Genomic DNA, 16,416 nt, shown 5'->3' with positions numbered 1-16,416 from the left:
TTGCCTCCTTAGTTCAAATCCATGGGTCATTCATATAAGTTCTTTGGATTCTCCATTTCCTATTATACTATTCCTAACTTCCCCCTGCCTATTTTGTACCTACCATTATGCTTCTTACTCTCTGTGCCTTTTCCCCATTCTCCCCCTCTCCACCTACCCACTGATAACCCTCCATGTGATCTCCATTTCTGTGATTCTGTTCCTGTTCTAGTTGTTTACTTAGGTTTTTTTTGGTTTTTGTAGGATCAGTTGTTGATAGTTGTGAGTTTGTTGTCATTTTGCTGTTCATATTTTTTATGATCTTGGTTTTCTTAGATAAGTCCCTTTAACATTTCATATAATAAGGGCTTAGTGATGATGAACTCCTTTAACTTGACCTTATCTGGGAAGCACTTTATCTACCCTTCCAATCTAAGTGATAGTTTTTCTGGATAGAGTAATCTTGGATGTAGGTCCTTGCCTTTCATGATTTTGACTACTTCCCAGCCCCTTCTTGCCTGTAAGGTTTCTTTTGAGAAATCAGCTGATAATCTTATGGGGACTCCTTTGTAGGTAATTGTTTCCTTTTCTCTTGCTGCTTTTAAGATTCTCTCCTTATCTTTAATCTTGGGCAATGTAATTATGATGTGCCTTGGTGTGTACTTCCCTGAGTCCAACTGCTTTGGGACTCTCTGAGCTTCCTGGACTTCCTGGAAGTCTATTTCCTTGGCCAGATTGGGGAAGTTCTACTTCATTATGTTTTCAAATAAGTTTTTGATTTCTTGCTCTTCCTCTTCTCCTTCTGGAACCCCTATATTTCAGATGTTGGGACATTTAAAGTTGTCCTGGAGGTTCCTCTGCCTCTCCTCATTTTTAAAAAAATTCTTGTTTCTTGATTCTGTTCTGGATGAATGTTTATTTCCTCCTTCAGTTCCAAATCATTGATTTTAATCCTGGTTTCCTTCCCTTCACTATTGGCTCCCTGTATACTTTTCTTTATTTCACTTTTCATAGCCTTCACTTCTTCCTCTATTTTGCGACCATACTCAGCCATTTCTGTGAACATCCTGATTACCAGTGGTTTGAACTGTGTATCTGATAGGTTGGCTGTCTCTTCATGGCTTAGTTCTATTTTTGGAGATTTGATCTGCTCTTTCATCTGAGCCATATTTCTTTGTCTTGGTGCATCTGTTACGTTTTAAGGGGCAGAGCCTTAGGTGTTCACCAGGGTGGGGCAACCCACTTTGCTGTATGTGTGGGAAGTGTCAGAGAGGAAACAGTGCTGCTTGCTAGTCTCTCAGCCAGCTTTCAGTCACTTCCTCCACTACCCACAAGGAAATTGGGCTATTCTGGTGCTGATTCCTGGGTGGATGGGTTTCTGTACGTTCTCAGAGCCTGTGGGTTTCTCCCATGCACTCTCCTGTGAGGCTGGGAGTCTCTTCTGCCACTACAATCCCCACAGGATTTTACAGAGTTTTTAAGGCTTTCTTTCCCTGCGCTGGAACCCTGGGCTGTGCAGTCTGTCTCCCTCCGCATTTGTTCCTCCTGGTTTATCCACACACAAAAGGGGTTCCACCCGGTCAGCCAGCCACCACTGCCTTGCCTAACCGGTCCTCCAGTGGCCGCCTTGCTGCGAGTCCTCTCCACCTCAGCTGCCTGTCTCCGCCCCTCCTTCCAGTCTGGATGAATGTTTCTTCTTTAACTCCTTGATTGTCAGACTTCCAAACTGTTTGATTTTCTGTCAGTTCTGGTTGTTTTTGTTTCTAAATTTGCTGTTGTCCTTCTTTTGGTTGTGCGAGGAGGCAAAGTATATGTAGCTATGCCTCCATCTTGCCCGGAAGCTCTGAAGTGCCAAAGAACTTTGGGGAATAAGGATAAGGATATCTAATATCTTAGAAATATTTTATTTCCTCTGCTATATTTCAATGTAAACTTATTTTGTTGCTCTGAAATCTTCAGAAAATGCTGCCACATCTGGGTACACTGATGCATGCCCACATCCACATGGAGTGAATGCCCACTGCCCAGCCCCCACCCATGGAAACCCTAATTCAGGAGATTCAGAGTGAGGCCCTGACAGCAGCACATGAAACCTTTCCCCAGACCATTGTCGTGAGTGGCCAGCTTCGGTCATTACAATTCATCCCATTGACAACAATCCTGTGTGGTAATGGTAAAATCATTGGTGAAACTGAGTTTTTCCAACTTGGGGAAAAAAACTAGAGTCTGATTCTTATTAGGCCTCCCTCAGATCTACCTGGTCTTTTTTCTTTTTGAGTATCTATACAAAGGAAGAAATAACCTTTCTAAAATAGGACAGAAGAAGACCAAGGAGGAAGTGTCTTGAAAAAAGTAATACAGTAAAAGTGTTTACTATAGACTTAATCTTCTGCTCTGTGATATATAACAGAGAGGAAACCTGGCATACATCATCAACAATTATGTTAACAAACATTTCATTCGTTCAGCAATTCCTGAGCACCTGCTAAGAGACAAGGACTGAACTAGACCCTGGGAATTTAGGGTATGGTATTGCCTCGAGGAATTTACAATCTAGAAGAGGAGACCAATAACACAGTGGGAGAAAAATGGAAAGTTATATGAAGTAGAGACTATAGACACAGTCTGTAGGGGACTAGAGGTGAGGGGAGACTTCAGAGCAGCAGAAGACAAAACCAGGTTTTGAAAGATACAATGATAAGGGTGTGGGGTAAATGGAAGGACAGTGAAGGGAAAGAAATGGCATTTCTTAGAGTGAACAGAACTCTAAGCAGAGTTCCTGAATTACAAACAGTTTTACTACACTGTCACATAATGTTTTGGAGGACTTGGGGGCAGGTACAAGGCAGAGTGGTGGTGTTGCCACATGTCAAACTCCACTCACACACAGCAGCCCAGTTATTCCTAGAGATTATGATGTTCCCAGAGTGGCCATAGTCAGATGAGAGAAGGACAACCAGCTTTGATAGCCTAAAACCAAAGACATACAATCTTCATTTGTCAGATTCTGCTGCAAAAATCCTCTTCCTCCAGACTAATCTTTTCATACCATCCTGATTGGTACTTGCTTGCATTTGCTGCTAGAATTCTTTTTTATGTTAGATTCCTGAATTTCAACTTCCCTGGACATAAGCGTTTATTTTTGCATAATAAATGTTCTCCAGTGTCCTGTGGTTGGTCACAAGAGCCTGATTTCTTCATGAATGTAATTTCAGTTTGGTGAAAACCTAACTTTTCACCATAAGGAGCTGTATTAACCAACACTGCAAAGCCCCACAGTCTGCTGGGCTGACTGTGCTTCAGTTGGGAACAATGGCTTTAGATGTTGTTGTGCACTTAATTTTTTGTTATCAGGTATGTTGTTCAAATACACAGAAAAAGGCTCATGTAACAAAGACCAGTTTACTTACTACACAGCTTAACCACATCTTAACATTTTGCTCTCTTGGTGCCAATCATTTTTTTACAAACTGAAACGTTGCAGATGCAGTTTGTTAAAGCTCCCTATCTCTTCTGAGCCTCATTCCCCTTCTCCACAAAGGTAGCGCTACCCTGACCGTAGTGTTTAGCGTTGTCATGTATGCTCTGAAACATGTCCTACTGACATGTGTGTCTATAAACATCTATTATTGATTTATATGATTTTAAACTTTGAATAACTGTATCCTCAAAGTATCCATCTGTGCCTTGCATTTTTATTGAAATTAAATGTTTGAGATTTATTGATGATGATGACACAGATTTAGCTCATTTGTTTTAACTATTACAGAACATTCAATTTGTTACCATACCAAAATATATTTTTATTGCATACAGGTAGATATTTAGGTGTTTTCCAATTTTTTATGATCATAAAGTGACACAGATCCCGGCCAGCAGGATCTGTTGAGGTTGCAGTATGTAAATACATACGGACTACAGAAATCCTGTGGAGAAAAAGGGGCTGCGTGGCCGCTCTCCACGTTAGAGAGAGGGCCCTTGACCCCCGCCTGGACAGGCTTTTATTATTTTTCTGGGCACATTACATCAAGGGCGATCCTCATTTACCATGCACAGGTTCACCACAGGTGATTATTACCTTTTAAGGACGACGAAGAGAAGAACAGAACACGGCGAATTACTTCAAAGAGAAGGATGTTACAGTTCAAGGGGGAAGCTGCTCACACTCCATACTTGGGTGGTTTAGCACAGATTTTAGAAAGATGAAGATACTCAGTAAACATTTGCTGCCTCAATTCAGGGTGAGGGAGTTTTAGCAAGAGCAAGTCTCATAGCAGTCAAGGTACAATGCAGGCCTGATTTCCCACTGGAGAACCTATCCATGGACGTGAGTCCTGCCCACCAACCTCGCTCCCCACTGGCTTTTCTGAGTGGGAGCTGAGCCACATTTCCCACGCTTGGAACAGTTCCCCATAATAAAGCTGTAGTGAACATTCTTATACGCATGTCCATGTGTACAAACATATTGGGTTTTTATTCTTAGTCATTTATTTTGCTCATATAGTAGTATTTACCATGTAACAAAAAAATGATCAACCATCTTAACAGTCTTACACAGGTCAACATATTCAAGTTTAAAACATATTATAATATGTCCCCCATCAAGACATGTAAGCCGCACCTCTGCACCATAATTTAATTTAAGGTGTAATCAAATGCGAATACAGATTTAGAAAGAAGACTAATACCTTCAAAATCCTGGAGTCAATTTAAGAACAGACCTTGCCCCTTTTTCTGTTTTGTTGACATATAAGTGGTGAGAGTTGACTTGATTCACAATTCCCCTGGAGCTGGATCCAACTGATGGTAATATTTAGCTAGAATTTAATGTGAGTTTTGTGAAAGGTATACATATTACCCACTGATTGCCCTGTGGGCAATTTGATTTTTATTGATTTGATTTCACTTATTACTGCCTACTATGCGCAGATCACCATGTTAGGTGCTCTGGGGTGTCCAAAGATGAAGATGTCTTCAGAAGGACTTAGAACACCACAAGGAAGAGATGCTCAAGAACAGTCATCAGTTGGATTTTGGCAACTGAAGTAGAGTTTTTATTTTCTCCCTAGTGACACTTGGGAAATGTTTGTCTCGTGCTGTTGGTGAATAATTTCTGAGTACTATGGATCACACTGAAGAGAATGAAATCCTTGCAGCAACCCAGAGGTTCTATGTGGACAGGCCGGTCTTCAGTCATCTGGTCCTCCAGGAGAGGCTGCACAAGAAGGACAAAATTCCGGATTCCATTGGGGATAAGCTGAAACAGGCATTCACGTATGTTGTGTTTTAACCTCTTTCCTTTATTCTGTCATTCATTTATGAAAGGAGCAAGATAAATGTATAAGGAAAATCTGGTGAAATGGAGAAAAAAAATGAATGGGGAGCACTCGTGATTTGCAGAACTGTCCACGGGGTTCAGGCAGTGATAGATATTTGATTGAGCACAGGCTTTATTATGTATTTCAGCATATTTATTAAATTCTTACTATGCCTTGGGGGGGTGTGTGTAAAAGTTTATATAAATAACCTACTTTCCAATTCTCTACCACCTTCAAAACACCCACCTCTTCCCTTTGTCTCTCAGAATGCTCCAACCACTCTCTTTTTTCTACCCTTGACTTCTACCCCATTCAGCAACAGCCTGAATCTAAGGCCCCAAACTGAGGTCCCTCAGTGTCCTATGACTCTTAATTTTGGAGACACTTACAGAGCCATGTTGCTGGCCAGGGAATATTAATATATGTGTGCCTGTCAATAGTTCCCAAACTTCAAAACCAAACCATTTGGTTACTGCCTCCTGAACCCTTGAGCCCACACCTTCTGTGATCTTTGTTTATTTAAGCTTCATAGTGGCCCTGTGCTCAAGGTATAATCACCAGGAGAGATGAAAAAATGTATGCACTGGAGTCAGACTGTCTGAGCTTTAATCCTAGTCCCAACCACCTATCAGCTGTATACTTGAGTTTCCCGCTCTGTAAAATGGGGGTAATAATAATACTCACATCATAGAGTTGCTAGGTGTTAGACATATGGCAAGCACTTTATAAGTGTAGCTATTATTAATATCTCAATTTTCTAAATAACATATCAAACCTAGTTTGTTTCATTCAAATTCATTGCTCTTGCCACAGATGCCTCAGGTTTTGTTTTCAAAATCTTCCTTCATCTAATTACCAGCTACTCTTAACCACTAAAGGCACTATGTAAAATACCATGATACCATCTATGCTGCAATAATGTATTATATTTTGAATGGAATAAATTACCTCTTTGTCACAAGTATGACTTAAGGTTTTCAGAGTGGCAATAGAACTCATCTATCATACTCTTACTCAGTGATGTCTTTGATTATTGGCATAGTCTGGCCAAAGGACTGGCCAAAGCCCAGAACATGGTCTATGTATCAAAGTTAATTGAACCACATAGGGATTAAATGCAAGGCCTTGGTTTTATCAGCTTGGTGTTCCACCTAACCAAGAAAACCAGACATAACAGATTCAGCTATTACACTCCATTGACAAATGGTGTTTTCAGTTTACCTAATCAAAGACCCTAAAGCAATGGACACATTAATAAAGCTTAGAATATGTGTATAAGTCTCCTTTATTTTATAAGGAAGGGGAAAAGTAAATGGGCAGATGCTGGTCAGTGGTTCCATATTCAAAAATTAACTCAATAAATAAATAATTGCCCTACTTCTCTTTTATACCAACACAGAAACTACAGTAAGGATTTCATCTATTAAAACAATAGCTTCTGCCCCTGGCTGGGGGGCTTAGTTGGTTGGAGTGTCATCCCATGCACCAAAAGGTTGCAGGTTCGATCCCCAGTTAGGGGCACATACCTAGTTTGTGAGTTCAATCCCCAGTCAAGGCACATATGGGAGGTAACCGATAGATGTTTCTCTCCCTCCCTCCCTCCCTCTTCCTTTCCTTCTTCTCTCTCTAAAATCAATAAAAATATCTTGAGGTGAGGATTAAAAAATAGCTTCTGGGTCTATGGCCATACCACCCTGAACACGCCCAATCTCATCAGAAACAATAGCTTCTGGGTTATCTCAATTAATCTGAAGCTGATTTTTTCTTATTTTTCAAGGTCAGTTGTAGAGCATTATTATGGAGTTAATTTAGATGTTCCCAACAATACAAAATTACAAGAAGCAACTCTTCTTGTCTCTGATCTCTGCAGAATGAAAAGGTTATCCTCGGCACCAGTGGTGAATGTTTTCCTTATCATTCCAGGATATAAGGAAGGGAAAATCCCTTGGTTTGAAGTCTACAGAAATGTTCCTTATTTTTTTTCTCTTTCTTTGTCCTCCCAGATGTACTCCTAAGAAAATAAGAAATATCATCTATATGTTCTTACCCATCACTAAGTGGCTGCCAGCATACAAATTCAAGGAGTACGTGCTAGGTGACTTGGTCTCAGGCATAAGCACTGGGGTGCTGCAGCTCCCTCAAGGTCAGTAGGACATATTTATTTATCTCTGTTTGTTTCTCTTACTACCATCTCCTCAAACAATTGCTTGACTTTTTCTCTGTTTAATTTCATTATGATTGCAAATTTATAGTTTTTCTATCATTCCAGTAAACTTTACCTGTCTAAAAGAATTCTTCAGAAAATGTGACCCTTAAAAAGCCCCTGAGATAGTGATAGCGGAATATGGTGATATTGTTTTGCAGATCAGTCTGGGTGGGAACTGGCTGGGTTACTCAGCCAGTCTGTGAAATGTTGTTGGCATTGTCGTCATGAAGACTCTTGATGACAAGTTCATATTCTGATTACAACAGACCATGAAACACTGAATTCCTCTGCATTTGTGTGATTTTGATATGTGACATAAGAATTTAAGAACATCTCAGTAATTTATTCATGTAGTCACACTTGTTTATTAAGCATCTGCCCAGCCCTGCCTGTCCTTATGGAACTAACTCTCCAATCAGGAAGAGAGACATGAAGCAAATAAAAGTACATATAAATTTTTAATTACAAATGATATTAAACACCAGGAAGGAAAATACAGGGCACTATGAGATAATCACAGGGAGACCTAATTTAAGTAGGTAAATCACAAAAAACAAAAACAACAACAAAAAAACCTCTTTACCCTTGGCTGGTGTGGCTCAGCAGATTGAGCAACGGCCTACAAACCAAAGGGTCTCTGGTTTGATTCCCAGTTGGGGCACACGCTTGGGTTGCAGGACAGGTCCCCAGAAGGGCACATTCGAGAGGCAATTGATGTTTCTCTCCCTTTCTTTCTCTCTCCCTTCCTCTGCCTGAAAATAAAATCTTAAAAAAAAAAACCTCTTTAAGGAAATGAGATTTGAGCTGTGACCTAAAGGGGGAGGCAGGTAAAGAATGAGAGGAAATGCATCTCAGGCAGAAGGAATAACATCTGTAAAGGCATTTGGAGGAAAAATATTGGGTGTTTGAAGACTTGTTTTGAAGAATTAAGAGAAAGACAATGTTCTTAGATCAAGGTGGGCAGGGGCAAGTCTGCCCAGCCATGTAAGCCACTAGTAGATTCGTTCTGACTACAGTGAAAGCTATCAGCATGCTTTTCACTGAGACTGCCACTTTGAGAATGGATTTAGTTGGTGGCAGGAGTACCAGAATCAATGAGGGGAGATCAATTAGAGGTGACAATGACTCGGTGTGAGCAAAGGTGATAATGGCTCCAACAGCCTCCAGGTCAGCTGGCCAAAAATCTATTCTCTTCTCTAATTTCCTAAAAATTAATTATCAAATGATCAATTGTCAAAAAATCACATCCCCTAATGATCATTTGGCTGAGTTGTAAAATTTCCAAATGTCTGATTCACCAAATCTATTGAATCTATTAAATAAAAGCCTTAAGTCAGGTTTAGGACAGCTTTCCGTAGCCACTTGGTCATCAACATCCCAAAGATAGAGAAGGACAGATTCAAAGGCAGAGGTAAGAGCAGGGAGAGGAGCAAAGGGGCCCAGCATCTGACATGGGAAACAGAAATTAAGTGACATTCAGCCCAGCTGGACTGACAAAGCTACAGGAAATGACTGCAGTGAATCCATGCAAAGTAATACTGTGAAGAAATCTTCAGAATTTAGCCTAGTTGGGTTTTCACTAGAATGCCATTTCAACTTTCTCTTTGACCTATTACCCTTCTTCCATCATAAACTAGAGTGATGGTTGTAAAAATGGGAGGAATTGAAAAGATATATGCTATATTTTATGCAAAGATTAGTGAGACTGACTATTGCAATGATTTGGAGGAGAATAAGGAAGCAAGATATGTCAAGAATTACTTTAAGGTTTCTGGACTTATAAGTTGGGTGTAGGGACAGCGAGGAAGAGAAATGGTCAAGAATGGCTCTCAGATTTTTTATTTAAACATAATAATTGCAGACATAATAATGGAATGGATTTAAAGGGAAGTGTTATCATTTTAAAGTTGTGATGCTTGTGAGACAGACAAATGGACATTTCATGTTTATGTTTATATAATGCACTCAAAAGATGTGTGGGCTAGAGATACCAATTTGGGAATATTTGACATATGGGTAACATTTAAACCATGGCAATAGACAAAGCCACCAAAGGAGACAATAAACATATCCTCAGGTGAAGACCCCCAAGTTCATTTTATGGGCCTGCATTATCCTAATTCCAAAACCAAATAAAGACACTACAAAAAAGAAAATTATAGCTTAATATCCCTGCTGAACAGAGATGCAACTATCCTCAACAAAATATTAGCAAACCAAATCTAGCAATACATTAAAAAGATCATACACTATGATCAAGTGGGATTTATTCCTGGGATGTAAGGTTGATACCATATCTGCAAATCAATAAATGTGATACATCATATAAACAAAATGAAAGACAAAAATCACATGAACTTATCAATAGATGCAGAAAAAGCATTTGCTAAAATCTAGCATCATTTATATAAAAAACTCCTAGCAAAGTGGGAATAGAGGGAACACACTTCAACATAATAAAGGCCATATATGAAAAACCTACAGCCAACATCATTCTCAATGGGCAAAACCTAAAAGCGTTAGTTATCCTTAAGCAGAGGAATAAGACCAGGATGTCTGCTTTCACCTCTCTTATTTAACATAGTACTGGGAGTCCTAGCGCCAGCAGTGAGGCGAGAAGAATAAAAGACATCCAGATCAGAAAAGAAGTAAAGCTCTCATTATTTACAGATGATATGATACCGCATATAGAGAACCCTGAAGATTTCATCAAAAACTACTAAAACTGATAAATTAATTTAGTAAAGTAGCAGAATACAAAGGAAATATTCAGAAACCAGTTGCATTTTTATACACCAATAATAAACTATCGGAAAAAGAAACAAAGAAAACAATCCCATTTACAATTGCATCAAAAAATAATAACAAAATACCTAGGAATAAATTTAACCAAGGATATAAAAGACCTGTACTCCTAAAATTATAATACACTGAAGAAAGACATCGAAGAAGATACAAATAAGTGGAAGCATATACCACGTTTATGGATAGGAAGAATTAACATCATTAAAATGTCCACACTACCCAAAGCAATCTGTAGATTCAACACAATTTCTATCAAAATACCAATGGTGTATTTCACAGAACCTAAAATAAATATTCCAGAAATTTATATGGAAAGACAAAAGACCTCCAAATAGTCACAGCAATCCTGAGAAAGAAGAATAAATTTGGACGTATCACACTACCCAATATCAAACTATACTACAAAGCCATAGTAATCAAAACAGCAGAGTACTGGCATAAAAACAGACAGATAAATGGGACAAAATAGAGAGCCCAGAAATTAACCCACACCTTTATGGTCAATTAATACTTGACAAAGGAGGTGAGAACACGCAATGGGGTAAAGACAGTTTATTCATAAACAGTGTTGGGAAAACTGGACTGATACATGCAAAATAATGAAACTAGACTGCCAATTTATACCATACACAAGAATAAACTCAAAATGGATTAAAGACTTAAATGTTAGACTCAAAGCCATAAAATTCCTAGAAGTAAACATAGGCAGTAAAATGTCAGATATTTCTTGTAGCAATATTTTTTTCTGACATATTTCCTCAGGCAAAGGAAACAAAAGAAAAAATAAACAAATGGGACTACATCAAAGTAAAACATTTTTGCACAGCAAAAGAAATCATCAACAAAACAAAAAGACAACCCACTGAATGGGAGAACATATTCACCAATGATACATCTGATAAGAGCTTAATATCTAAAATTTATAAAGGACTTATACAACTCAACACCAAAAAAACCCCAAAATATTTAATTAAACAATGGGCTGAGGACCTGAATAGACACTTTTCCAAAGAGGACCTACAGATGGCCAATAGACATGAAAAGATGCTCAACATCACTAATCATCAGAGAAATGTAAATTAAAACCACAATGAGACATCACCTCACACATGTCAGAATGGCTACCATCAATAAATCAACAAACAACAAATGTTGATGAGGATGTGGAGGAAAGAGAACCCCCATGCAGTGTTGGTAGGATTGCAGATTGGTGCAGCCACTATGGAAAACAGTATGGAGTTTCCTCAAAAAATTAAAAATTCAACTGGTTTATGACCCAGTGATTCCACTTCTGGGAATATACCTGAAGAAACCTAAACCACTAATTTGAAAGGATATATACATTCCTATGTTCATTGCAGCGTTGTTTACAATAGCCAAGAGTTGGAAGCAGCCCAAGTGCCCATCAGTAGGTGATGGATAAAAATGCTGTGATACATTTACACAGTGAAATACCATTTGGCCATAATAAAGAAGGAAATCTTACCTTTTGCAACAGCAGGGATGGACCTAGAGAGTATTATGCTAAGTGAAATAAGCCAGTCAGAGAAAGACAAGTACCATCTGATTTCACTTATATGTGGAATCTAATGAAAAAAATAAACTAACAAAATAGAAACAGACTCATGTATACAGAGAACAGACTGACAGCTGTCAGAGGGGAGGGGTCTTGGCCAGCTGGGTGCAAATGATGAAGGGATTAAGCAAAAAAAAAGTCATAGACACAGACAACACTCTGGTGATCAGTAGCAGGCAAGGGAGTGGGGGAGTTAGAAGATGTTAAAGGGGAGATAAACAGTGCCAGAAGATACTTGACTCTGGGTGGTGAACATATAATACGGTTTACAGATGATGTATTATAAAATTGTACACTTGAAAACTATGTAATTTTATTAACTCATGCCACCCTAATAAATGCAATAAAAATTTAAAAATAGAAAAGAATTTTTTTAAAAAAGAAGTACCTGTAAGGGTGTGTGTGTGTGTGTGTGTGCGCTATTACAGAAAGGAAGAAAGTATTTCAAAACAGAATTATCCAGTAGGTTGTGCATTGCTGAGTGGTGTAGGTCATCCCACAATCAAATTTGGATGGGAAAGGTATTTTTCTGCCAATCACTAGTTATTGAAGATAGGTAAGTATAAAAAACAAAATATAGCAAAAATAGAAATCTGAGAGATAGTAAATTAATTTCTTGTAATTGGTGAATCATTTAAATTAGTAAAAAATACTTTGTCAAAGATGGCAGATTGCATACATGCTTCTATTTCTAATTCATTTAAAATACCCATAGAATCATGGTAAACGAGGGCAAATGGTATAACTAGCAAGGACAAAGGAAATGGGAGAGGAGACGCTGTGGAGCAGGAAAAAAATACAAAAATGTCAACCTATGAACAAATGACAACTTAATTATCAGAGTGGAGGAATTTGATAGTTAGGTGCCTGCCCTCCAGAACATTGGAAAATTGGAGGCTCCAAGTGTTGTCAAAGGTGAGAGCCCGGCTGAGAGCTAGAAGCAGGGGATTCAGTTGAAAATCTGTGTAATAAGTCACACGTAGACACTCAGGTCCCCACATCTACACCATGCAGTGGATGGTGGAATGAAAATAATGAAAGTTGTCCGGAGGATTAAGTAAAAGTCTACACATTGAACTGTGAGCTGATAAAGGCTCTTCCTGGCCTGTTCAGCTCTAAAGAGCCTGCAAGAACTTATAGCCCAAGACAGACAGTGAACTGCTCCTGGAGACAAGAGCTGTAGTGATAACTGGCGGGCCCCAGTGAAGGTGCTGGCTGGTCTACAGTTGCCCAGCTGCCCTACAATAAGACCCATCAGTAAACAAAGTGGGCCAATGCCCATGAACCTTCAAGAAGGACAGAAAACCATCCAAACAGAAGGAACTCTTTGGGAACACAAATAATGGAGAGGGCAAAATAAAAAATATTTGCATCACAATATCCTTAGCAAGATATAAAAACATACTGAATCCATGAATCAAGAATAGGACGCAATTTTTAAAAGAACATTCAGAGAATAAGAAGAGCTCATAGAAGTTAAAAATATAATAGCTGGAATAAAATATCCAGTCCAAGGGTTAGAAGATAAAGGAGAGAGAATCTCCCAGAGGTAGAAGAAAAAGATAAATAAATGAATAATAAGGGATAAATTTCAGAGGCTTGATACTGTTGTTCTATCATACATCTACTGGGAGTTCCAGAAAGAAGAGGGTAAACAGAATAGAAGAGATTATGAAAGAATATTCTCAGAATTAAAGTATATGAGTTTTCAGACTGAAAGCAATACCAAGAACCCAGCAAACTAAGTGAAAAATTACTTAAAATAAGGCACACCGTAGTAAAACATCAGGATACCAGGGATAAATAGATCCCAAAACTTTCTAAAATGGAAAAAAAAAGTCACATAAGTATGATATAACTAAGGGGAAGCTGAAGAAATACACAAAATAGAAAGTCAATAGTTTGTCCAAGACCTTTAAACTAAGAAATAATGATCCAAACATATTACTTAGAACAAGATTTCAACCCCGTACCATGTATATTACATTGTTGTCGTGGGGACTGCCCTGTGCAGGGTGTTCAGCAGCTTCTACCTATGAGATGCCAATAGTAACCGTTGTCCCCAGTCATAATAATAAAATGTCTCCACACATTGTCAAATGTCCCCTGGGGGCGAAACGTCTCCACTGAGTAGTGCTGATTTAGAAAAATGAAAATAAATGGTAGAAAAACAGCTAAGAGAGTTGGAGATCAGTGCCTCTGTGGGTGGACCATGGAGGTCAGGCAGAAGAGTGCTGGCTCTTCCTTGGAGCCTTGTAGTACTGCTTCGCTTTTTTTTTTTTTTTTTTTTTTAACTACAGATAGGAGTTTCTTTGCGAGAGATAAAATTTGTTTTTTAAAGAAGACAACATCAAGTGTCTATATTATTACATGTGAAACAGGAATGCTTTCCCAACTTTTTTTGCTAAAATTAATTTTTTAGTAACTTGACACTGAATTATGTGAATTTTCTAGTTACCTCAGAAGTTTGGCTGAGGCCCCAAAGCTGAGAACAAAGGGTATTTATTGCCTCCACATTCTGAGGAGGAATTCCAGACCATCTATGCAAAACTATGAGTGAGAGAAAGAGGTTGCTATTAGAAGCAAAATGAGGATTTTCTAGAGGTGAAAGCCCTATTCATTTCCTCTCCATCTAAATCATGGAAGGAAGGAAGCACTGCAAGAGAACCACTCAGTGGCTGGACATGTGTCCCCTGGAGTCTCTGGGAACAGTTGCCTAATTCTTTCAGGGAAAAAAAATTTACAAGTAAAAGGGTGTGAACTGCCTATGACAACAGAGTAAAGAGAGAGCCCTCCAGTGGGTATGGCCAGCACTTCCAAATTTTCTGGGGTTAAGGTCCCAAGCTTTGGCCTTTGGATAACTGGGTGACCAAAGACAACCAGGCTTGGCTCATTTGAAAGGTACCCACCCAAGAAGACAGGATGAGCCTGGATGCGGTGTAAGAACCTGGCACCTGTAAGGGCTGAGGTCAGGGATAGGGGGCTTTACACTGGCCGGGGAAATGGTACAGAGAGAGTTCCTTATTGAAAAGGGGTGCCCAAAGAACCCACAAAATCACCCCATTAGAGAAATAGCCAGCATTTGGGCATCAACACCAGATTACAACTGTGCCAGTCAAGTAGGACTTTCTGTCCTTATCTAAAGTTGGGGAAGAATAAAGCAGGAAAAAATCTGCCTCCTGGGAAAGGGAGATGACAAGGGAAACTCCCAGCCTGGACTTTCTAAGCACAATGTAGAATTACCTGTAGGTTCAGGGTGGAAGTGTGGGCCAGTTAGGAAGACACACCTGCTTAAGTTAACACGGTGTTCACTTGCTCATCAGAGATAAAGAACCAATAGAAAAATACATATGAACCTGTTTTCTAATGGTATCCCTGTTTCTCTTTGGTATTTAATCCCACAGGTTTAGCCTTCGCAATGTTGGCGGCTGTGCCTCCGGTGTTTGGCCTGTACTCTTCATTTTACCCTGTTATCATGTATTGTTTTTTTGGAACCTCCAAACACATATCCATAGGTAAAAGCTGATACTTGATATTTTAGTGCCTTTCCTTTTGGATTTCTGAGCTTTGCGATGTGCCAAAAAATAGTGTGTTTGTTATTAGAACATCTGCTTAATAATAACTTGCTTAATAATGACTTACTGCATACCCAATAGGTGCTTTAAAAAAATACACTCCCCCCAATATTTCTAGAACTAATAGCTTTCTTATAATCTTGGCAAAATGAAAACAAGACAATTTTATTATGTAAGAAAAGCAGTTGATAAAATCTGTGAAATAAGTGCTTTAGTTCATAAATTTGCTTGTATCTGGCTTTTCTTTCTATTTAGTTTATTAGTGGTACTGCAACTTCCTAATTACTGTACATGTATTGCATTTTCATCTGACTTTAGGCTCTGAATTGTACATGGATTCCCTTTATGTGGATTTTATAAGTGTTGGTGCTACATGAGGCTGCCACCAGCAAACACAAGCACGGTGTTTCAGATGTCCATTCCTAGATAAGAAATTGCCCCCAAATTTAGCAGCTTAAAACAAGAATCATTTTATTATGGGTCACAGCTCCTGTGGGGCAGGATCTGGGAAAGGCTCATCTGGGCATTTCTGGCTCAGGGTCTCATGCAGTTGAGAGTCAGAAGGGAGGTGGGACTGGATCAGCTGCAGAAAGCATGCATCTCTCTCTCTCTCTCTCTCTTGTTCTCTCTCACCCTCTCCTCTTCCCCTTGGTTCCCCTCTCTCCCCTAGGATCTCCCTTCTCCCTTCTCTCCAAGTGGTCCGAATTGGAGCTTTCTCGTACTCAGGGCTCCCACACAAGCAAGTGTAACAGCTGTCAGATGGAAACTGCATCACCTTCTGTTTTCTAGCCTCAGAAGTTAGCAGTATCACTTCTGAGGCCTTCTTTTGGTTACTAGTGTGTTTCAAGTCCTCCCAGATTCAAGGAGAGGGGATTAAGAATTAGTCTACCTCTTATGGGAAAATGTTAGCATTTCAGAAAAGTCTGTGGAATGGAAGACACCATCATACTCACTTTT

At 39.2% G+C, this 16,416-nt stretch overlaps 1 protein-coding gene across 4 annotated transcripts in view; it reads left to right on the top strand.

Moving 5' to 3' along the window:
- The window catches only part of SLC26A5 (solute carrier family 26 member 5), a 50,390-nt gene that overhangs the window by 12,043 nt on the left and 21,931 nt on the right, over positions 1-16,416 (top strand). For all 4 annotated transcript variants that reach the window (XM_053925968.1, XM_053925967.1, XM_053925965.1 and 1 more), the window contains exons 4-6: positions 5,049-5,253; positions 7,301-7,440; positions 15,289-15,399. In XM_053925968.1, the coding sequence (XP_053781943.1) occupies positions 5,102-5,253; positions 7,301-7,440; positions 15,289-15,399 (403 nt within the window). In that variant the 5' untranslated portion in view covers positions 5,049-5,101. The remainder of the gene's footprint in view (positions 1-5,048; positions 5,254-7,300; positions 7,441-15,288; positions 15,400-16,416) is intronic.

This window comes from Desmodus rotundus, chromosome 6 (assembly GCF_022682495.2).
Source record: "Desmodus rotundus isolate HL8 chromosome 6, HLdesRot8A.1, whole genome shotgun sequence".
Classification (NCBI taxonomy): domain Eukaryota; kingdom Metazoa; phylum Chordata; class Mammalia; order Chiroptera; family Phyllostomidae; genus Desmodus; species Desmodus rotundus.
Note: the sequence above shows the minus strand (reverse complement) of the source record. Positions and strands in the feature narration are given on the sequence as shown.